The sequence below is a fragment of the Euleptes europaea genome, chromosome 6 (genome assembly GCF_029931775.1).
Source record: "Euleptes europaea isolate rEulEur1 chromosome 6, rEulEur1.hap1, whole genome shotgun sequence".
NCBI classification, from domain to species: Eukaryota; Metazoa; Chordata; class Lepidosauria; order Squamata; family Sphaerodactylidae; genus Euleptes; species Euleptes europaea.
The window spans coordinates 107,819,960-107,844,436 of NC_079317.1; the positions used below are offsets into that span (position 1 = coordinate 107,819,960).

Below are 24,477 nucleotides of genomic sequence, written 5' to 3' on the forward strand. Positions count from 1 at the left end.
AAAAGGGTTTTTGGATACCACGCCTTATAAATGGTTGGAAGACATCTTCACAGCTAAAGGGGCCAAACAAAGTGCAAACAGTATTTTTTATAACGTTTTCAAACTCTTAATACATTGGTGGGAATACAAGTGCGGTAACCCCCAATGTTGGACTAATTCTGAAAAAAGTTCCAATAAAGTGTAACCTTCTCTCTCTCTCTCTCTCTTTCTCTTTCTCTCTCTCACCACCTTGTCCATACCAAAGGCAAAGATGGTGTCCCAGCCCTGCAGGTAACGGTTCCAATAAGGCAGCAGTCCCCGGGTGCACCTGGGCAGGACGGTGGCAAAGACCGAGTTCTTCAGAGTGTCTCCGATAGCATCGATAAAATGCTGCGTCTCAGCAGGGATCTGCTTCTGTAGGCAGCCAATGCGGGTCTCAAACAGGATGTATGAGATGCCTGGAGATGGAAAGCACAGGTGTAAATGTCCAGAGGAATTACCCAGCAGGCAAGCCACAGCATCCAGGCTGCTGGTTGATGAACAGGGAGGTAGCTGAGAAGCACCTAGCTGCACTGGATGAGTACAAATCCCCCGGGCCAGACGGTATGCACCCAAGAGTACTCAAAGAACTTTGCAGAGAGCTTGCAGAACCGTTGTCCATCATCTTCCAGACCTCTTGGAGGACAGGAGACATGCCACAAGATTGCAGGAGGGTGAACTTTATTCCAATTTTCAAAAAAAGGGAGGAAGGATGACCCAGGAAACCACAGGCCAGCCAGTTTGGCCTCTATCCCAGGGAAGATACTGGAGCAGATATTAAAGAAATCAATCTGCAAGCATCTGAAGGACAACTTGGTGATCCAGGAAAATCAGCATGGATTTGTCCCCAACAGGTCCTGCCAGACCCACCTTGTTTCCTTCTTTGGTCGAGTGACCAGCTTACTGGATCGAGGGAATGTGGTTGATGTTGTTTACCTGGATTTCAGTAAGGCTTTTGACAAGGTTTCCCATGATGTTCTGATGGGTAAACTAGAGGACTGTGGACTGGATCCTAAGATAGTTAGGTGGATAGGGAACTGGTTGCAGAACCACACTCAAAAAGTAGTTGTCAATGGGGGGAGATGTCCAGTGGGGTGCCACAGGGTTTGGTTCTGGGCCTGGCACTTTTCAATATTTTTACAAATGATCTGGATGAGGGTGTGGAGGGACTACTCATTAAATTTTCAGATGACACCAAATTGGGAGAAGCAGCGAACACACCAGAAGATTGAGATAGAATTCAACGAGATCTGATCACACTGGAAAAGTGGGTGGATGTGAACAGGATGCAATTCAACAAGGATAAGTGCTGAGTTCTACAACTGGGTTGCAGAAATGAGGAACATGCATACTGGATGGGGAATACACTCCTGGGTAGCAGCGTGTGTGAAAAAGATCTTGGGGTACGGGTGGACCGTAAGTTAAATATGAGCAGCCAGTGTGATGCAGCAACAAAAAAAAAGCTAATGTGATCTTGGGGTACATCAACAGAGGCATAAAATCCAAATTGCAAGATGTCATAGTTCCTCTGTGCACTGCATTGGAGTATTGTGTGAAGTTCTGGAGGCCTCACTTCAAAAAGGATGTAGACAAAATCGAGCGGGTCCAGAGAAGAGTGATGAGGATGATCAGGGGCCTGGAGACCCAGCCCTACGAAGAAAGGCTGAGGGAGTTGAGAATGTTTAGTCTGGAGAAGAGTAGGTTGGGCGGGGAACATAAAATCACAAAAATTGATTGATAGCTCTCTTTAAGTATTTGAAGGGCTGTCACTTAAGAGGAGGGCAGGGAGCTGTTCCTGTTGGCAGAAGAGGATAGGACTCACAATAATGGGTTTAAATTGTGGGAGGAAAGTTACCAGCTGAATATTAGGGAAAATTTTTTATGGTAAGAGTTGTTCGACAATGGAATCAGCTCCTAGGGAGGTGGTGAGCTCCCCCTTGCTGGCAGTCTTTAAGCAGAGGCTGGACAAACGCTTGTCAGGGATGCTCTAGGCTGATCCTGCATTAAGCAGGGGGTTGGACTAGATGGCCTCTATGCCCCCTTCCAGCTCTATGATTCTATGAGCTAAGCATCTTCCTAAGATGGAGGCAGTTGTGTCAAAGTGGGTGTTCCCTGCAGACTCAAAGACGGAATCCATTTTTCTGAAGAACCTCCTGTTCCAGTGACAGGAGGAAAACCAGGACTGGTTATTTGCCGTGGGGAAGATATGATTTGGGGATGGAGAAAATGGGTACCAAAAAACCTGTTGGTGAGTGCCATGGTGCACATGGGCATCATGCTGGGGATCATGTGCTACATGATAACTCACCACACACCTTCTAAGGCGAATCGGTAAAGTATTTGGGCCACATCTTGGATCATCACCCCAGAGGGACTTTGTTTCCTCTCATCCTCCAGATGCACCATCAGGTCAGACACCACCTCATTGATGACGTCGACATACAGCACAGCTTCTGAAGGTTTCAGCATCCGCTTGTTCAGTACCTGTCGCAGGCGATGCCATCGCTCCCCATCCCTAAGAACGACACAGAAAAAGAGTGGGACAGGGGAGAACCACAAACAACTCTTGACATCCAGGTAGGGTTGCCAATCTCCAGGTAGTGACTGAAGATCTCCCGCTATTACAACTGATCTCCAGGAGACAGAGATCAGTTCACCTGGAGAAAATGGCCGCTTTGGAAGGTGGACTCTATTGCATTATGTGCTTCATTGAAGTCCCTCTCCTCCTCAAACCTGCCCTCTTCAGGCTCCACCCCCAAAATCTCAAGGTATTTCCCAACCTGAAGCTGGCAACCCTACATCTAGGCAGACGAATCAAACTTGCTGTGTACTGCTTCTCAGTCTGCCAGCATCCACTTTTGACTCTGCCCTGGGTTTCTGCCCCATGCAGTCAAATGAATTTAAGTGTGTCTATTTTTCACTTGCCCATAGAGAATGTTTAGACAGCCCTAAGTGCAGGGGGATGGAAGGGTTCCAATCCAAGCTTTAGGGGGTCCTTCAACCCATACTTGAAACGATTTCTAGCAACCTATGAGGCCAAAACTTCCTTCAAAATTCTTGTCCAGCTCCTTTTCATTTCACCAGGCGTTCCAAAAGTGTCGTCCTGTCAACAACAAGGCGGCTTTATGTTGCAACACTCAAACTGTGAAAAACTGAAATGGACCCATATCCAACTGAGTCTATTTCATCATACATGAAAGAGAGTACAAAGTAGATATTTCTTTCTCTGTGCCCTTGAGCCCGACAGGGGGAGGAAAACCTGTTTGACAAGATATGACTGGGAATCAACCTACATATAAAACAAGGGCCGTTTATGCGGGGGGGGGGGAATCTGCGCTGGGTTTGCCGCTTTGCAGATGCACAGTTTTCTGATCCGAATTCTAAAAACTGTATGCATGTGGGCTTCCCCCCACCCCAGATATTCAAGGAGTACCTTGTGGTCAATTATTCATCCGCAGCTAAATACGGAGCTTCTGGGTCCCTCTCACCTGACAACATTGCTTTTTAATTGGCTGTGGTATAATTTTTTTTAAAAAAAATCACCAGCCCCCACAAGCTCCACAGCATGATTCTTTAATTTGTAAGCCACCCATTTTTTTGTTTTACAGTTCTATTTTAGTAAAATAATGCTACAATAGTAAACAGAAATAAAGAGTAACCCAGGGAAAGACTCGGTGCTCCCTGCCCCCCCCCCAATTTGGGCAATTTACTGCCACTCAGGAGACAAGCCTAAAATGCATGCGAGGAGGAGAACTTTTTGGCACCCCCCCCCCCATTTGTTTCTGGCTATCTCAAGGCTGGGGCCTAGTGTCAGCAAACTGGAGAGAACTCTGGCTGCTGAAACTGACCAGAAAGGACGCATATGAGGCAAGTGGGGGGGGGGGGGCAGAGAAACACCTGGCTTCGTTCCGCGATTTTAAAACCTGCTGCCAAAATCACCAAAATGGCATTGTCAGACTCAGGCGTTTGTCCTTCGCAACCATCAAGCAAAACGCATCCAGGCACGGAGCTCTGAAGCAGAAGACTTTATTAGGAGCAAAGAAGACAAATAAAGAAGCTGACTGCCATAGTGGCATGGAAGGTTAATAGTGAGGAATCAGGACAGGAATACATGGTAAAAAAGGCACTGCAGGCAATAAGGTAAACAAGGCAAGTAGAAGCTGAGATAATACTTCCCAAGGGTATACTTCTCCACAACATGGGTACAGCTGTGGAAACAGGATAAGCACGAGTATACCCAGGCATGAGAACCAGTAACATGTGACCAAGGACCTTGGTGTCAGGCCAGATCGTGGCCTGCTGCAGTGCAGAGCCTTCTAGGAGCACAGTCAGGTGAAGGCTGAGAGCCAGAGCCTGACAGGCATCAAGGGGGAGGGGTTTGAAAGGGGTGGGACAAGCAGGAATGAGCCAAAGAAACCTAAAGTTAACACTATTCACAGGAATTGCCTAGATTAGCTTCGCTTTGGGATCGAGGCAAAATTTGAATTCATGATAAAACAGTTTCCTGAAAATGTGGCACAAGTGTGCAGCGGCTGAAAATGCACGACAAGTGACTTCTGAAGGTAGGAAAAACCATGAATAACTCCAAGGAAACCCCGAAGCCGTCTGGAAGAGGACGTGAGGCAAAGAAACCAAGCAAGCTTTTTTTCAATGTTAAAAGCAGCTTTGGAGGGCCACAAATTGAATTCCTTGAGCTCCACGCTGACAGGCTTGTAGTTCACCTAGGGAAAATGGCTACTTTGGAGGGTGGACTCTATAGCATTATACCCCATTGAGATCCCTGGCAGAGTGGATCTCAGTGAAGCGCTCCCCGCCCACCTTCCCAGGAGTCCTGGGGAGGCAGGTGGGATGCGCTTAGTTAAGATCCACGCTGCCAAACCTGGCAGCGTGGATCTCTTGGATGCCCACCCCCCGCCCGCCTCCCCGGGACTCCCCAAGAAAGTGAGTAACCTGATCTTGCAGGGCTTGGTTCTGAGCAGCCAGGCTGGCTGCAACGGCATCTGTCTCCACCCTGTAGTTGTACGTGAGTGTGCTGTGGGTGGAAACAAAGTGTCGTGTCCCAGGGCCAGAGGCAGGGAAGCAGAGTCAAGTGCGGTCCAAAGTCAAAGCCAGGTTATCTGTAGAGTTCAATTCCAAGTAGTAAAAACATAGTCCAAGAGAATAATCAAGGGTCCGTCAAGGCACACAGAGTTCAGAAACAGATAAAGTTGCAGTAAGCACAAGGTGGTAGCACTTTGTTCCCACACCTGCCTGGATACAAGCATCTGCTTAAATAAGCCTCTGACTCAGCACTCCTTGGCAGAGGAGGCTCATTATCCTCACTGCTATCAGCTGTCAGTGCTCTTTGTTGTGCTTGCAACCTAGCACTCCTCCTACGCTTGAGTAGGAATGATCTGCAACCCTGGATGGTTGTTGGATGTAGGCATAGTGAACATGTGCCTGCTCTGGTTCTTCCCTTCCACTGTCTGCTGCTTCCAGGTCCTCTTCCTCCGAGGAAGCCTCAGCAGGCTGACTCATGACAATAATGTTTGACATGGTGGAATGCGCTGCCTCGGAGGGTGGTGGAGTCCCCGTCTTTGGAGGTCTTTAAGCAGAAGCTGGATGGCCATCTGTCGGGAGTGCTTTGATTGTGGGATGGCAGGGGGTTGCACTGGATGGCCCTTGTGGTCTCTTCCAACTTTGTGATCTTGTGAATAACCCAGTCTCTCTGGATTCTTCTTGGACATGGGGAGTGGTGTCTAGGGGTGTCCTGGCTGCTGCCTCCTGGATTGGCTGTAGGATCCCAGCTTACTTTTGTCAGACTTTTCAGAGCCCTGCCATTGGGAGGAGCGCAAGCATCCTGATCCATTCACCCTGTTTGCTGCGAGGTCTGAATCTGGCATTGTTTATGGACAAAGTTTTTGAGTCAGAATAACATTTTAGAGCATTTTTGTATGTGACAAAGGGAACTTTGACTCATGAAAGCTTGTCCTGGAAATTTTTGTTGGTCTTTAAGGTGCTTCTGAACTCAAATTTTGTTCTGCTACTACAGACTAAGACATACTACCTATGTGAAACTATCTTGAGAGCAGTGGCCCAGTCTAGAAAGGCCTTTGTCACACTCAATACAGATGTATCTTCTCCTTTACCGGAGCAAACTCTGAGAAGCCAGTTCAGAAACCGGCAATAGCCCATCATATTATCCCATCCTCCCTCACCCCCAATATTTGGAGCTGTTCTGAAGCAATTTTTAAAATCTTTGTGGGATATTTAAGGGTTAAGAACATAAGAAAAGCCCTGCTGGATCAGACCTAGGCCCATCAAGTCCAGCAGTCTGTTCACACAGTGGCCAACCAGGTGCCTTCAGGAAGCCCCCAAACAAGAAAACTGCAGCAGCACCATCCTGCCTGTGTTCCACAGAATGTCAGGAGCAGGCTTTGAAGACAGCTCATGGCCGCGCTCCCAGGTGTTGTTTTGCAGCTCTCTCCAAGGCCAGCTTAGATCACCAGTCGTTGCCCCAAGTTTTGACTTCATAGATTCCTTCAGTGTGGGAAATTCCAAGTACTCCTTCCTACCTCCGGGAGGGGGGTTGCCTGGGTTACTGGTTATCTCTTGTTGCTTGTATATATGCCAAATGCCTTCCCTTAGCCCCTCCCTAGTACCATCCTGAAAATGGCTTCTGTAACCTGTCGTGCTTAATCAATAAAACTGCTTTCGTGGACTTCGTGTCTGCTGGAATCTGTTTACGGGATTTGGCACAGGACTAGAGCTGACACAGCACCTAAGATAATGGGCCTGCTCCTCTGATTCTGGAGAGAATATGTATGCATAATGACTGGTATCCATTTTAAATAGTAGCCATGAGTATCCCTCTTCTCCATGAACATGTCCACTCCCCTCTTAAAGACTTCCAAGTTGGCAGCCATCACCACATCCTGGGGCAGAAAGTTCCACAATTTAACTATGCGTTGTGTGAAAAAATACTTCTTTTTATCTGTTTTGAATCTCTCACCCTCCAGTTTCAGCAGATGACCCTGTGTTCTAGTATTATGGGAGACGGAGAAAAACTTCTCCCTGTCCACTCTCTCCAAACTATGCATAATTTTATAGACCTCTATCATGTCTCCCCTCAACCACCTTCTTTCCAAGCTGAACAGCCCTGTCAGGCCTTTGCCTTTTCTTTGCTGGAGTAAAGGTTCTTGACATGAGTCAGGCCAGGTTCTGGCCACACGTCAAGTACTTGGTTCTCATGCCTATGAACATCTGTGTACAGCTCCGCTCATCCTATTTTCTGCAGCTGTGGTAATGTTTAGTCTGTCTTCCTGGGAACCGCGTATCTTGGGTTGCCTAGCAATGTTTACCTTTTTAGTCCGCAGTGTTTTAAGCATGTAACCTGCCTGTGTTCACCATTACTAGCCTCACCTGCCCGTAGGCAGTCAGTCCTTTAATCTGTCTTTTTGCTCCTAATAAAGTATTACTGCTTCAGAGCTACCTGCCTGGATGAGTTTGCTTATGGGATGCTAGGGACAGACGCCTGATACTGACATTAGGCTAGTAATCCCTTTTTTGGGCTGCGGTGCCGTGTTCTCCCCAACACCATGGGTGAAGCTCCAGACACCAAAGTTTCCGATACCACGAGACCGCTGATTCCTGACCAAGAGCCGGTAGATCCCAAGGTACCGGACAAGGAACCTAAGCAACCGGAAAAGCCAGAGGAGGCCCCCAAGTTGCTGTTGGGACAGCCGAGGCCTCGGGGCACGGACGGTGCAGTGCCTGGACTTCCTGACGTTCGTCCATGGCTCTGGTTGGAGTGTCCGTGGGTGCCTCCACACGTTAATACCCGTCGGCGGCAGGGAGCGGGCTCCGTCTTGCCGGAGAAGGACTGGATTTTACAGTCGGCTCTCGGATGGGAGCAATGAGGGGTTCTGAGGAACCACCTCTGTGGGGCACAGGATTGCACCAGATGCAAACATGGTGAGAAAGGGACAAGGACTACCAGCTCCAGTAGCAAAAGTGGCGAGAGTGGGACGAGGACTACCTACGCCTCCAGCAGCAAAACCATGAACTGGTCGAGCAGGTAGCTATGCTGCGGGTCTTATTGGAGGGACTTCTGCAAGAGGTGGCTGAAATCCGTCAAGCGCAGCCTGCACAACCGGCACCGCTGCCGCCTCAGCAACTGGCACCACTGCTGCCTCAGCAACCGCAAGCCCCGCAGGCGCCCACACCTCCGGGTCAACCTGTGCCCCAGCCTCTACCACCCGCTCTGTGGAGGGAGTTGCGAGCCTCCTTTGACGGCTCAGGGGAGAAACTCTCCTACTTTTTGATTCAAGTGGATGGTTTCATGAGAGAGCAGGGGCCCACTTTCGCTTTGGAGGAGAGTCGGGTACGGTATGTAGCTTCGCTGCTGGAAGGGGAGGCAGCAAGCTGGCTGGTCCAGCAGTACGACCTCCGTTCCCGTGCACTGCGGACCCTAGATGACTTTATGTTTGTGCTCAGACGGCGTTTTGAGGATCTGCACCACAGCACGCGGGCCAAGACGGCTCTGCTACAGCTTTGCCAGGGTGCCAAATTGGTGATTCAGTATGTGAGTGAATTCCAGTTGCTAGCAAGCAAAGTTGTGGATTGGAGCAAGGCCACACGTGTGCAGTATTTCCGTGAAGGACTGAACTCAGAGATTCTCCACTGGGCTTTCATGCAAGGAGACCCCCCCTGATCTAGAGGGGTGAATTTTGCTGGCAGTGGAAGTGGAAAACCGCCAGCAGTTACTGAACTTGTCAAAACAACGCAAAGCACGAGACTCGGTGCCGCGGCCAGAGCGAGCAGTCTCGAGAGGGGGCTCCAGACCACCAGGGAGGGCAGTCGCCCAGACAGCAGAGAGAGCGAGGCGTTTTCAGAGCGGGGCATGCCTGGTTTGCAGCGGAATGGGACATTTCGCTGCCGCTTGTCCTTCCCGGCTCGAGGTGGGGGAAGCGCGGCAGCTGCAACCCTGTGCATACTTTTCTAAAAGGTTTTCACAGTCTGAATTGAACTGGCCCATTTGGATAAAAGAGGCGGCCGCCGTCAAATGTGCTCTCACGGTGTGGAGACATTTCCTAGAGGGGGTCGACGTCCCGTTTGAAGTGTGGACGGATCATAAAAATGTAGAGGCTTCAAAAAGAACGCACAAACTCACAGAAAAGCAGGTGCGGTGGGCCGAATTCTTCTCTAAGTTTCGTTTTGTGTTAAAACATGTGCCCGGCAAGCAGAATCAATTGGCAGATGCGCTTTCTCGACTCCCCCAGTATCAGAGCAAGCTGGATCATCCCACAGACTCACTATTTACTCCTGAGCAGTGGGGGACTTTGCCTAGCCTGGCCATTCTTACTTGCTCCCAAGCACGAGAGTCCCCTCCCTTGGAAGGGCTGCCGGACTCATTCAAAGCAGCCTTGACTCAAGCCTGCCAGGCAGAGGGAGCCGCAAATAGTCTGTCTGACAAAACGAATCAGCGGGGGTAGTTCTGGTTTAAAGAAAATAAACTGTATGTTCTTGTTTCTCTTTGGTGGGAGGTGATGGATCGGAGCCATGGTTCCAAGGTGGTGGGGCATTTTGGTTTTGTTAAAACCCAACATCTTTTACGCAGACAGTTCTGGTGGCCAGGGATGAGAACGGACTTGGATTCTTTTATTCGCAGTTGGCCCAGTTGCGCTACAGCCAAAAGGGTGGTGGGGAAGCCACCCGGACTTTTGAAACCTTTGGAAACACCTTCAGCTATTGCCATGGACTTTGTCACGGATCTTCCTCCCAGCCGGGGGAAGACGGTACTATGGGTGGTCACGGACCTTTTTTCTAAACAGATTCATTTGGTTCCTTGCACGGGACTTCCCACAGCTCAAAAACTTGCTCAAATGTTTGTATCACGTGTCTTCAAATATCACAGTTTTCCATGCAAAGTGATCTCGGATCGGGGCCCACAATTCGTGGCAAAGTTTTGGAACGCTTTTCTTGAGTTGGTGGGGATGGAACAAGGGTTGTCCAGTGCCTATCATCCCCAGACCGATGGTCAGACTGAACACATCAACTCTGTACTAGAATGTTATTTGCATTGCTATGCAAACTACCATCAAGATGATTGGGTGGATCTCTTGCCTTTTGCTGAGTATGCTTATAATAATGCCTCCAATCAGTCCACCGGTTTTAGCCCGTTTCAGGTAGTGTATGGAAAGGACTTCGGGCTGTTTGGGAGTGTGGATTGTTCAGGGGAGGGTGCCGACGCCAAAGTGGCTGATTGGGTGAACGTGGTGCAAAATACTTGACCCTGGTTACAGAAAAATTTGGAGCGGGCCAAGCGTAAGTACAACGCACAAGCGGACAAACACTGTTCTCTGGGGTGGGACATCAAAGTGGGGACCAAGTATATCTGTCCACCAAAAACCTTCGCTCCCTATGCCCGTGTAAAAAACTCAGTGAGAAGTACGTGGGACCCTTACCAGTCTCGTGGCTCATAAATGAAGTCACAGTAGAACTCACTCTTCCAAAGTCCCTGAGGGGCATCTATCCGGTGTTCCATATTAGTTTGCTAAAAAGATACGAGCACGCGCCAAAATGACATCCTGCTCCTGCGGCCCTGATGTTGGTGGGGGGGGGGGGGAAAGGAACATTTCAAAGTTTCCAAGATCCTAGACTCCCGGGTCCGCAATAAGGTGCTCTACTACCTGGTGCGCTGGAAACACTTAGGGCCTGGTTATGATGAATGGGTAGCTGAGCACCATGTGATTGCCCCCCGTCTAGTTCGCCAGTTTCACGATGCTTACCCCCAAAAACCTCGCTCGTTTGTTGGGAGGGAGGGGGGCCTTAGGGGGAGCCGAATGTCAGGCCTTTGCCTTTTCTTTGCTAGAGCAAAGGCTCTTGACATGAGTCAGGCCAGGTTCTGGCCACACGTCAAGTCCTTGGTTCTCATGCCTGTGAATGTCTGTGTACAGTTCCGCTCATCCTGTTTTCTGCAGCTGTGGTAATGTTTAGTCTGTCTTCCTGGGAACCGCGTATCTCGGGGTTGCCTAGCAATGTTTACCTTTTCAGTTCGTAGTATCTTAAGCATGTAACCTGCCTGTGTTCACCATTACTAGCCTCACTTGCCTGTAGGCAGTCAGTCCTTTAATCTGTCTTTTTGTTCCTAATAAAGTATTACTGCTTCAGAGCTACCTGCCTGAATGAGTTTGCTTATGGGATGCTAGGGACAGACCCCTGATACTGACAAGCATTTTAACTGCTCCTCATAGGGCAGTTGCTCTAGTCCCCTAATCATTTCGGTAGCTCTTTTCTGCACCTTCTCAAGCTCTGTAATATCCTTTTTTAGGTGTGGTGACCAGAACTGTACACAGTATTCCAAGTGTGGTCTCACCATAGATTTGTACAAGGGCAGTATGATATCAGCAGTTTTATTCTCAATTCCTCGTCTAATTATGGCCAGAATGGAATTTGCCTGTTTTTTTTTGGGAGGGGGGGTTTCACATGTATTTATTAAACACTCATACTGCACCTTTCCATCCTACACATTCACCAGGCAACTTAAAGCAGTACAATTTTTTAAATGACCCAGCCAAAAAATAACTACAGATAGTTACCAGAATAAACTGAATCCACAAAAATCAACGAGACAGTCTCCAATCAAGCCACCTTTAACAATCTTGGAAGAAAATGATCTTCAATATGACAGGGTCCCTTGGCAAGGCTTTCTGTGGCAGTACTATTGAGAAGGCCCTATCTCTGGGGGAGGCACAATGACAGGAAGATCTCTGAAAATGACCTGAGTGCAATTTAATCTGCTACCCATTATTTATCACCATGGCCCTGTTACTCCCGTGTCACATTTTTATTCCACCCTTCTTCTGGGGAGTTCAGAATAGCACACGTTATTCTCACAACACTATGAAGTAGGCTAGGCTGAGAGAGAACAACTTCTTCACTCAGCAAGATACATGGACAAATGGGACTTTAAAGTGGCTCCCCCCATGCTAGTCCACTAGTGCCTGCCACACACTATGCCACTACACTTCAAACATACAGCCACCCCAAACTCCAAAATAAGAATGTGTTCCACTCATTGTCATTACAAGCAAAGCCAGTAAAAACAACTATTTCACACAGACCTACAGTGTAACCCCAAGAGCCACTGAATAGACCTGAGTAGGCTTCTGAGTACACCAGCTTAAGACAGCACTGCTAAAGCACTGGTAAAGACAGAAAAGGTTGTATATCACCCAGAAGGCCTCCCCCTCTATTCCCCACCTCCCCGGCCTGCTCCCATGGTTATGTTTTTCTCTCTGAAGTATTGATCCCTTTTTCCATCAAAAATTGTTGTTGCCACTCAAGGAACAGGAACTGAATTTGCATCTCTTCTTTTTCATTGTTGTCCTTATCAGAAAATGGATGTTTTCTTTTGGTTGTTCTGCCTTATCCATGAGGTCATTTCCCTCTCTGTGGAATGTGTGTTAGCGACGAGGACAAAGTATGAGACGGACCAATCCTCCACAAAAGGCAACAAAACACCCACAGAAACCTAGCCTCAAGTTTCTAACCTAGAACCAAGCCAGCAGAATTTGGGACCCAGACCAAGCCCTGAAGGTGCGGCTTGACATGCTGCCCTTCAGCATGCATTTACTCGCAACTGATCCAGTTTAAGTTCCAGTCTACCCCTAGCAACGGGAAGAAGAATATGCCATTGAGTTGCAACTGATGGGTTGGTGTGTTCCACTCAAGAGAGGAGCAGAGGTGCCTCCCTCCACGTAGCAACCCCAGTCTTTCTTGGTGGTTTCCCATCCAAGTACTGACCATGGCTGACCCTGCTTAACTCCCAAGCTCTGATGAGCCCAGGCTAAGCAAAGAGAAGAGACCAACCAGAATGCAGATAGATTCAAGCAGGCTAATGTCAGGTGCCAGCCACTGAGAGTAGTCATTCTCAGGGAGTTACCGGGCTGCCTTGAGCATTCAGGGAGGGAAGAAGCTCTTACTGTTATATTTCTATAATCAAAAATCTATATTTATTAAAGTGGAAAGTACTTTATTTTCGTTAAATAACATGAACAAAAACTAAGTAGTATATGTTCAATTTTTTTATATACAAAGTTGCCTTATCTGCACACAGTTCCTCCTCTTCTCCTCACTATGTACCCTTGAGTGGATGAACACCCCATAACCCACACTTGTACGCTGTAGGGAACCTTCTCAGAGCACCTGTGCCAGGAAGGATCACAGCCTATATACGTTCACTATATCAAAAATAATAACTCACTATGCATTTCAATGTGCCTATGTTACAGAGCAGCAGCCTCTTAAGTGGAATTATTCAAGCATGTAGCTTCAAAACCTTGGGTTACAAAAATGCCATTCTATGCACAGGCTTTATACTTAGTTTTAGCTAAGTAAGGACAAGAGTTGCATGAAAGTTTTCTCTGAATGGTTCACAGTGCAGAAGTCCACCCTGTTACCAGACACCAATTATCTGTCGCCGATTGTATCCCATGTTCGAAGAACATGAAATCTACAAGGAAGCAGGCCCCAAGCATGACTGCTTTCATTTTAACATCAAGGTCCAGTGGGAACTGGACTCCAAAGTTGTCTGCATCTGTAAAAACCTCCCTCACAAAGCCAGTCCAGTGCTTAGAAATTCTTCCAACTGTAGACATCTCTTGACTTCACCTCAAAATTAATATCCTCACAACAGCTGCACCCTATACAGGGCCCAACAACTTTTAATACATCTTCTTGTGCCTCATTTTGGATAGTGAATTTGGGCAAGCAAGGGTCCCAAGTCTGTTTAACGCACCCGACTGGTATGCCTGGGGGTGCATGAACTTCAAGCTTCTGCAAGCAGCAAGGAAAAAGGCAACTGGAGCATCTGAGAGGTCTTATGAGCTCTATAATAGGCTGGCCCAAGATGTCAAAGATCGTCATTGTAAATGGCTGAGAGTCCCCACAACAGTTTCGCGAACAGCAGCCACTTTCCTCCGCTGCAAAGTAGACCCTTGGTCCGAATGCATTTTTATTTCATACTTGTTGGATGTTTCAAAGCCTCTTATGACTTCCAGAAGTTCAATCTGCTGATGAATTAATATCTGATCAATCTGGCTTAAATATTCTACCCGGGAGGACAGTTTGGAGGTGGAGTTGGTGCTGGCATCCACATGACACCAGGTGGAGCTCCTGGTCCAGGGGCATACTGAGGGTACTTATTGGATTCCATTTCCATGGATCAGCACACAGTTGTTTCTGGGTGGCTCCTCATGGTCGCTCATGCCCGACTACAAGTAGCGATGGCCCACGGCACCACTTTTTGCGCCTCTGGGCCCTCCCTCCGGAATTTGCCTTTTTTACAGCAGCCGCACACTGGGTTGACGTCTTCATTGAGCAATCCACTACCACCCCAAGATCCCTTTCTTGGTCTGTCGCTGCCAGCACAGATCCCATCAGGGTATATGTGAAGTTGGGATTTTTTGCCCCAATATGCATCACTTTACACTTACTCACATTGAATTTCATTTGCCATTTTAATGCCCATTCTTCCAGTTTGTAGAGATCCTTTTGGAGCTCTTCACAGTCCGATTTTGTTTTAACCACTCTAAATAATTTGGTGTCATCTGCAAACTTGGCTACTTCACTTTTCAACCCCAACTCCAGGTCATTGATGAACCGGTTGAAAAGCACCGGTCCCAACACAGATCCCTGAGGGACCCCACTGCTCACATCCCTCCATTTTGAGAACCGACTATTGATTCCTACTCTCTGCTTCCTATTTTTCAGCCAGCTCTCACTCCATAAGAGGACTTGTCCTCTTATCCCATGACTATGAAGTTTCTTGTCAGTCTTTGGTGGGGGACTTTGTCAAAAGCCTTTTGGAAATCCAAATACACAATGTCCACAGGTTCATTCCTGTCCACATGCTTATTGATGCTTTCAAAAAAACTCTAATAGGTTAGTGAGACAGGACCTACCTTTACAGAAGCCATGTTGGGTTTTGCTCAGCAGGCCTTGCCCTTCTATATGATTTATTGGAGGATGATTGGAGGATGATTAAATGGAGGTTGGAGGATGATTAAATGTACATGGTGCCAATTTAAAAATTAAAGCTAGATAGCTTCCCTGAAAGTAGAGGGAAAAGCAAGACTGATGCAACTTACTGATGTTTAAGTATAGCAAGGTGTGAACGTAGACTTGTTTTCATAATTCAAATCACTCTGTGAGTCAAGATTCTTTTAAAACACTATGTACATACTGATGAAAAATGAACTGCAAGGTAAATTCAGGCCTGCATGATCACACTACAGTGGAAGTAAAGAACTAGTTATTGCACAGAGTTCAACATCCTGAGAATCCTAAACATGTCTAGCCCTTTTAGTTTTCAAACACAGTCCTGAAAGAATACGATGCTCTTAGATATCTCAGGCATATCTGTTTGTACGGCTGAACAACAACTGCAAAGGATAGGCAGCCAGAGCTTCATTGCCATGCACAGTTGAAGACCACAAGAAGCAGAAAAAGTTATCCAAATTAAGCAAATACACCTATTTGCTTAATTTATTCAGGTTGCAGAATTTAGATTTTTTGGAACAATTGTTAAGGGCATGCTGTTCATAGTCTTGGGCCAATTTGAGTCCTGTGGTATCCCCAATTTATCTGTATCTAAGCCTTGGAATTCTTATGTAGCGTGTGACGGACAAGGGGTTAATCTGCAGCAAAAGCTCAGAGACCAAGAGTGGGGAGAGCCAAAAAGCTGACCCTCTGAGCTCTGAGGGAGAGAAAAGCATTCTGAGCTGGGTAACTAGACTGAGAAGAAGCGGTGAAAGATTCCAAGCTTGTGAACCTGTGTGACCGGGAGCTGTGAACAACTCTATGAACCTAAGGGGTTCTGTATAGCCTAAGCTAGTGGAATACACAACCTGTGGAGTGACAGGATTGAGAATTGGGTGGAAAAGGGGCCCTTTCTCAGGTCACAAGGGGAATTAGTCTCTGGGGCAGAGCTATTCCGGTTGCAGGGTGGTGTGGAGGATTACTGCCACTGGTGTGGGGTAGTTATTGAGAACGGGAAGAGGGAATTTGGTAATTCCCCATACTTCTGGATGTTCTCTGGGAATAAGAGATTCAAAGTCTCTTCATTCCTGTTAGCCAGGTTGGGAACAGAGTCTGTGAAACTGAAACTGTGGTAGTTCTGAGGAACAGAACTAAGCTTGTAACCTAAGAACTGAAGGAACTTAACTTGAGAAAACATCTAAGCTATAGACAACTTGACTGACATCTAAAATAAGCTATCTCTCTGAAAGAATCTTGTGTACATATATGTGATTTTGTGTTTTCCCTCCAATTCAGCCTTTTCCTCAAAAATCCATCTTGTGAATACCGTTCAGTAAACTTCCCTGTGTTGTTTGTTAACGATAAGAAGCCTCTTGTGTCAAATTTCTCTCTCAGCCAGGCTGAGAGAGTGGGTACCAAAAGAAAAAGAGAGAGGGGGGGGGAAACAGGGGTGGGTCATATAGCGCCTGTCTGGCACAGGAGATCTGGCTTTACACTCACTCAGTGAAGGGGCCGTAGGGCAGGTCTCGCAAGTCCCGGTGCTCCTTCCAGAGGGCCATGTCACTCCGGATGGGGTACTTCCCTTCTTGACGCAACAGCTGCTCTAGGACTTCAGGACTGCCAATATTAACATTATTGTAAGGGCCAAACGTGGATTTCCATATGGGACCATACAGTTTCTTGAAAATGATCTGGAACAGAGAAGTGAGTGGGGTTAGCCATCTACACTGTGTCAGTAAAAAACAATTAAAATTCAAAACAGAATCAAACCATACATATAAAGTGACACACTTCTCATGACAAACAAATGCTACATTCAAAACTATGCATAAAGGCTCCTCTTAGCTGAGATAGCTGGATTTTCAAATCATTTTGGCTATTCAGGCATTATATTTTCTATTTCTTTTCTGTTTGGAGGTTAAAATTATGTTTTAAAATAATTAAAAACAGGATATTTGGCCATGAACTAAAGTGGTAATGCAAGACAATTATAGGGACAAAGTTTTATATGGCACAACAGTTCTTTTTCTGCCCTAACTTGTCCTTAAAACCAGGTTTTTATTTGTAAGCTGCCTCAAACAGGTATCTGAAGAAGCAGCATATGATTTTTTAAAGATAAAACAAACAGTTTCACCCACTGGAGTCCTTGCTTAGGGTCCCATTTACACTGGAGCATTTGTAGAGATGCCAGCCTCAAGGTGGGACCTGGAGATCCTCCGGAATTACAGCTAATCTCCAGATTGCAGAGATCAGTTCACCTAGAGAAAATGGCTACTTTGGAGGATGGACTCTATAGCATTATACCCCACTGAGGTCCTTGCCCTCCCCAGGCTCCATCCCCAAAGCTCCAGGAGTTTCCCAGACTGGATCTGGCAACCCTACAACCCCCATCCCCTCCCAGTCACCAGGGGCAGACCTGACACCCCGAAATTTGGCATATATCATTTTTGTATTCTGTAAGCACTTGTTCCATAGGATTCCCAATAGCCACACCAGGAGACTAGTAGTCCAAAAGAGTTGGTTTATTGGTAACACAGGTAAGCAGAGCTTAGAAATCGAAAGGCAGCAATGAGGGGGAAATGGCATACACTTGATTATATGAGAACACTACAAAAGCAGGCGCAATACAGTCTCATGAGATAATACCAAACAGTTTAGAAGCACCAAGTCTCCCCCAAGCCTCCTCGACCCTGGGAAGCATAGCGAAGCTAGCAGTTTAGATAAGCAACCTTGGAATCCAAGCCGAAACAAAAGTTCAAAGGCAGCCAAGGCTGCCAGAGTTCAAAGACAGCCTGACATTCTGCTCCCCTCAAGGCCCCCTCCCACCTCGAGGAGCCAGTTTGCCGGGATAGGCGTGATGGAACGAGCGCACCAGGCGGGGGGCGGATACGTCGCAGGAGCGCACCCACTCGTCGTAGGCAGGGGGAAGTGTTTCCAACGAACAAGATATTAAAGAGAGCCATGATGCAAACGGGAGTCCAGAATTTTGGCAACTTCAAAATGCTCCTCCCCCCCCCCCACCATTACAGGCTGTTCAGGCAGCGGGCCCGGATGCAAGTTTGGGGCGGCAACATGAAGCTTGAGGAGGCTGACATGGAAGACAGGATGGATGCGTTTCAATGTTTTAGGGAGGGTCAGTTCCACAGTGACTGGGTTGATTATTCAAACAATGGGGTAAGGTCCCACGTACTTGGCACTGAGTTTGCCACATGGGTGGGTAGACTGTAGATTTTTGGTGGAGAGGTAAACCAAGTCTCCTACGTTAAAGTCTGGGTTGGGGGAGCGATGCTTATCCGCCTGGGTTTTGTATTTCCGTTCGGCTCTTTCCAAGTTCTTGACCAGCCAGGGCCAAGTGGTGTGGACAGCTTGGACCCAAGACTTCACATCCGCACCCCCCTCCTCCCCAGAAACATCAACCCGGCCAACGGGACTGAAATCCTAACCATACACAGCATAAAAAGGACTGAAACCAGTGGATTGATGTACAGCATTGTTATAAGCGTATTCAGCAAAAGGTAACAATTCAACCCAATCATCTTGATGGTAGTTAATATAACAACACAGATAGCATTCCAAAACAGCATTTACTCGTTCAGTTTGTCCATCCGTCTGGGGGTGGAAGGCACTTGACAACCCCTGCTCCACCCCCACCAATTTGAGAAAAACTTTCCAAAACTTGGTGACATAGCTCCGCCCGCGGTCGCTAATTATCTTACGCGGAAAGGAATGTAAATGAAAGACATGTGACACAAAGAGGCGGGCCAACTTTGGGGCGGAGGGTATACCAGCGCAGGGAATGAGATGTACCTGCTTGGAGAATAAGTCAGTAATCACCCAAAGAACCGTTTTACCCTCGCTGAGAGGGAGATCTGTCATAAAGTCCATGGCAATCACTTCCCAGGGCCTGGAGGGGACTTCCAGTAGGTGCAAAAGTCCGGAGGGCTTTCCCTGGGATCGTTTGACAGTGGCGCATATAGGGCAACTGCGAACGAAAGAGTCCACATCTGCACGCATGCCCGCCCACCAGAATTGCCTGCGCAATAAGTGGAGAGTTTTAAAAAAACCAAAGTGCCCCACAGTTTTGGCTCCATGGACTAATTGCAGGACTTCCTTCCGAAGCACTCTGGGCACATATATTTTCGAGTCTTTGTACCAACAACCACCCCATTCCAGCAGGGACGGGGGCAGTGCCTGAGCAGTGCGTTCAGCCAGGCATTGGGCACGAAGGGAGTCCAGGAAGGAGTTGGGCAGGGTCACCCCCACCGCGGAGGGGGGTGAAGTAGGGCTCGCTGGCAGTGGTGGTGGGGCGGAGGGGAGGACTGGTTGATCTGGGGCACTAGGCGCAGGAGGCACAGGTGGGACTGGTGAGGGAGTCGATTCCCCCCTTTCAGAGGCTCTGTTGTCCGCTGCTTGGGACTGGGACTGGAGCAGAGTTTGGGACCAGGTTTGTACAGCCAAAACCGGTAGAGCATCCCTTTGCGCCAGGGTGAATAAGGAGACCGTTGGACGGTCGATTTTCACCGGATACTGGGGAAGCCTGGAAAGAGCATCTGCCAGCACGTTCTGTTTTCCAGGCACATGCTTGAGCACAACACGGAATTGAGCAAAGAAGTCAGCCCAACGCTGCTGTTTCGCGGACAGTTTGTGGGCCCCCGTAAGGGCTTCCAGATTTTTGTGATCAGTCCAGACCTCAAAGGGGACCCTGGAACCCTCCAGAAATTGCCTCCACGTAGTGAGGGCATGGTGGACGGCTGCAGCTTCCTTCTCTCAAATTGGCCAGTTCAGTTGGGAGTGTGCAAATTTCCTTGAAAAATAAGCACAGGGATGAAGAAGACCGTCTGGTCCTCTTTGCAAAAGAGCCCCCCCCCCCCATAGCCACATCAGACACATCCACTTGTACTATAAACATATGGTCAGGATCAGGATGCTTTAGCACAGGTTCTGAAGTGAATAGCTGCTTGAGACTTGTAAAGGCAGTCTGACACTGATTTGTCCAATGAATCTTAGCGGTGGGCAACGTGGCAGAGACCTCCTTACCCTGGGATTTCAGGAGGTCGGTGAATGGCAGTGCCACTTGAGCAAAGTTGGGAATGAAACCACGGTAAAAATTGGCAAAGCCGAGAAACTGCTGCACTTGCTTGCGGGTGGAGGGTGGAGCCCAATTGAGCACAGATTGTATCTTAGCAGGGTCCATGGTGAGGCCTTGGTGTGAAACTATGTACCCCAAGAAAGTTAATTGTTTCTGGTGGAATTCACACTTAGACACCTTAGCATAGAGTTGATTGATTCTGAGACGCTGTAACACTTCCCTGACCAGAGCAACATGCTCATCCATGGAATTAGAGTAAATAAGGATATCATCGAGATAAACCACCACGCCCCGATATAATAAATCATGGAGGACCTCGTTAATGAGCTGCATGAAGACCCCCGGGGCCCCTTTTAATCCAAAAGGCATCACTAGAAATTCATACATTCCGAAGCAGCTAGAGAAGGCTGTGAGGGGTTCGTCTCCATCACGAATCCAGACCTGGTAATAAGCTTCAACCAAGTCCAGTTTGGTGAAAATGCGCCCCTCCTTCAATTGTCCCAAGATATCCGAGATCAGCAGGATGGGGTAGGCGCTGGTTTGGGTAACTGCATTGAGTTTTCGAAAGTCAATGCACAAGCGAAAGTCACCCGTTTTCTTACAGACAAAGAAAGCAGGGGCTGAGTTGGGAGCGGTTGATGGCCGAATGAACCCTCGAGCAAGATTTTTTATCCAGAAAGTCTCGCAGTACGGCGCGCTCGGAAATGCTCATAGGGTAAATTTTACTTTTAGACAGTTTGCAGTCTCCCACCACTTCAATCGTACAGTCCGTTTTGCGGTGGGGGGGGGGCAATGCATCACATTCTTTTACATCAAAAACATCCTCAAAGTCTCGGTATACATCGGGTAATTGGGTCGATTGTAGGGCATCGGAGGCTAAGGCCGAGGCGGGTGGAAGAACGACCGCGACCTCAAGACGATGCTGGTCACAAACAGGGTCGGTAAACGTAATAGTATCAGCCTTCCAGTCTATGGAGGGACTGTGCCCTTTGAGCCAGTTGATTCCCAAAATGACCTCGTATCGGACAGGAGCTATGGTAAAGTCTATCTGCTCCCAATGGGAACCGATGCCCATCGCTATTCCCCGTGTGCGACGGTCGACCGGACCCCCTTTAAAGTGGATACCGTCCATTTGGGCGAATTGGACAGGAGCCGGTAGATTCTCGGACTTGACTTGAAGAGCTGCAAAAGTGGCCTCATTGATTAAAGAGCGCCTGCAGCCGGAATCTATGAGTGCTTTGACACGTAACTGGGGGCCCCTTTTATAGTGTTGTAACACTACGTCCACATACACAGTATTTTCGACTTCACTCACCATGACAGGAGCCTTGGGTTTTGCAGGTGATTCTGCAGGGGTCTGTGGCGATGCTCCACTCACCACAGACCGTGTCCTTTTTTTGACAGGTCAAGAGGAGATTCCAGGTTAAGAGCTGGGGAATCCCAGTGACGGTCTTCTTCTGAAGGAGAGCTGTCCCCCAATGGGGCACTTGTAATCTGGGACCCTACGGGGTTGATAGGTGCAGGGAGACTAGATGGTTCCCCGGCATGAAGTGCAGAGGGTGTGGGTCATCCCGGCGCTGCGCTGTGGGTGGCCGCGGTGCCTCTGCATTGAGGTTGTCCCTGAGCTCGGGGCGGTGCGTCCGGTAGAGCGAGTTCTGGACATTGAGGACAAGCCGCTGCAAAGTGGCCCATAACACCGCAAACGAGACAGGCTCCCCTCTGGAATCGGGACTCGCGATCCAGAGGGAACCGGGTTGGTCTCCGTGGGTTGGGAGCCGAAGGTTTTTTGGGGGGGAGTTTCTGACCGCCCCTCTCTGTGGTCCGATTTTGGACTAGGGAAACGTATCGCCGGCGGCTTTCTACTTCCTCGGCCAGTAAAATCCAATCCTCAAGGGTATCTGGATCGCCTCGCATATAAGACCAGTTCAGAATGTCCGGGTGCAAAGCTTCTCAGAAGTAGTGGATAAGGGTAGCTTCGGGCCAGTCCACTACTGTACTCGCGAGTCATCTGCGAATTCCCGAACCGGAGAGGAGCCCTGCCTGAGTTGCAAAAGTTCCGCTTTGGCTCTCTCTCCCATGAAGAGATCCTCAAAGCGCCTCCTCAAGGCAAACATAAAATTGTTGAGGGAGCGAATGGAGCGGGACCGCGTATCGAACTGGAGAATCATCCAGTCGGCCGCTTTCTCCGTTAGCAGGGAGGCAACAAAACGGACACAGCTATCCTCAGTAGCGAAAAATTGTCTTTGCTCCCTCATGTAACTATCCACATGGTGCAAGAATCAGGGCAGAGTCTCAACCGAACCGTCATAAGTAATCTTCAACTTGGGTTGCCTCCATGGCATTGGGGGTGCTGATGGGTGTCCAGGAATTGGTGTCCCTGGTACCCCCGGTGCACCCGGTAGCAATGGTAGGGCAGGGACTCCTGGCACTACGGGACCTCCGCCTGGCACCATGGGTCCTCCGCCAGGGGCAACGGGCCCTCTGCCAGGAGCAACCGGTCCTCCGCCGGGAGGTACTACTGGCGCAGCTGGCTGCTGCGGCGGCTGTTGTGGCGGTTGCTGTGGCGGCTGCTGCAGTGGCTGCTGCGAGGTCGCTGGAGCCGGGGCAACGGGCGCGGTTTGGGCCCGTTGTAACTGGTCGTTGTCACGGAGTACTAGGGCCAGTTTGTCTTGTAAGCGCGCCACCTGTTCCATAAGGTCCAGATTCTGGTTTCGCAACAAAAACACATCGTCGCCGGTACCACCAGTACCGCCAGTGCAACAGGATTGGCTGGCCCGTAGGTTAGTAGCCCAGAGGGACTCCCCACCGTATAGGTCCTCCTTGTCGGGTTCATCCGGTACAGCGGATAAAGGTCCCGCGAACCTACGGGTGCGTTGGACGCTGCGAGATGGAATGAAAGTTGGGGAGAACGAGGGAAATTCATAGCCCCCGGGGTGTTGGGGGCATGTGCCGGATCGCGCCCGTTTGGCAGCCAAGCGTTCCTTCTCCTTCTGTTCAGCCCGAGCCTTGGCCGCGGCATCCGCCGCTGCCCGCGCCTGATCTTCAGCCCTCTTGCGTTCAGCCAAGGCCTGGTTGGCCGCAAGCTTAGCGGCGAGGGCTGTGGTAATCAGTGGGAGAGCCTCCAGTTCCAAAGTCAAGAGGAGTTCAGAGGGGTCTGTAAGATCCAACATCGGTTGGATCTGCACCGCCAAGGCTGCCGCACCAGCACCGAAGTCAGGGGTCAGAAGCTTTGTGATTTCAGCCACAGAAATCGTCGCCGAGGTCTTGCCCTGCAAGAGCGCAGCCACCCGTGTTGCCACCGCTTTTGCCTAAAACCTTCGACTCCCAACCCGCGGAGATCAACCCGGTTCCCTCTGGATCGCGAGTCCCGATTCCAGAGGGGAGCCTGTCTCGTTTGCGGTGTTATGGGCCACTTTGCAGTGGCTTGTCCTCAACGTCCAGAATTCACTCAATCGGACGCACCGCCCCGAGCTCCAATCCGAGCGCCAGGCGAACCCTCCGGGGCTCTAGCCTGACAGGTGAAAGAGAAGGGATTGCTGCCTTAATGTAAGCACTTGTTCCATAGGATTCCCAATAGCCACACCAGGAGACTAGTAATCCAAAAGAGTTGGTTTATTGGTAACACAGGTAAGCAGAGCTTAGAAATCGAAAGGCAGCAATGAGGGGGAAATGGCATACACTTGATTATATGAGAACACTACAAAAGCAGGTGCAACACAGTCTCATGAGATAATACCAAACAGCTTAGAAACACCAAGTCTCCCCCGAGTCTCCTCGACCCTGGAAAGCATAGCGGTTTAGATAAGCAACCTTGGAATCCGAGCCGAAACAAAAGTTCAAAGGCAGCCAAGGCTGCCAGAGTTCAAAGACAGCCTGACATATTCCTCAAATTTACTCCTACAATCATGAGAGTGAGGAGAATGTTATGTACCAAAAATGAAAAGCCAGTTCTCAGAAAGCCTAGCTACATAGATTCCATATTGCACATTGAAAGAATTTTTCAGTGTTATGATATTTGGCTTGGAGACAGATCTATGCTGCAGGAATAACAATCTGGATTTAAGGTTGCTGGGCACCTCACCTGCTTTGCTGACCCAATTAGGTAACAAATGTTTGCTTCAAGTCTCTGAGTATATGCTGCTTTCAACCACAATTACTAACAGTTCCTCGTAAATTATGTATTCTTCCAAGTGGTTTCTCAGTCTATTTTAGGAGATAAAACTTAGACGAGAGATGTCTCCTTCCCATGAAGTGGAGGCTAAAACTGATCCATGTCCCTAGTTACCCCATTTGGGACACAAAGAAGGTTTTGTCTTTCTCCAACAGTCTTGCCAACAGTAGGCAAAGAA

General features: G+C 48.7%; 1 protein-coding gene and 1 pseudogene across 1 annotated transcript in view; both read right to left on the reverse strand.

Moving 5' to 3' along the window:
- LOC130479650 (sterol 26-hydroxylase, mitochondrial) overlaps positions 1-24,477 on the reverse strand; it is a 48,028-nt gene that overhangs the window by 9,262 nt on the left and 14,289 nt on the right. Inside the window, exons 2-4 of the mRNA XM_056852043.1 lie at positions 16,540-16,730; positions 2,334-2,533; positions 240-437 (exon numbers count right to left, since the gene is read on the reverse strand). Of these exons, the coding sequence (XP_056708021.1) occupies positions 240-437; positions 2,334-2,533; positions 16,540-16,730 (589 nt within the window). The remainder of the gene's footprint in view (positions 1-239; positions 438-2,333; positions 2,534-16,539; positions 16,731-24,477) is intronic.
- LOC130478689 (phospholipid scramblase 1-like) lies at positions 13,457-14,173 on the reverse strand (annotated as a pseudogene).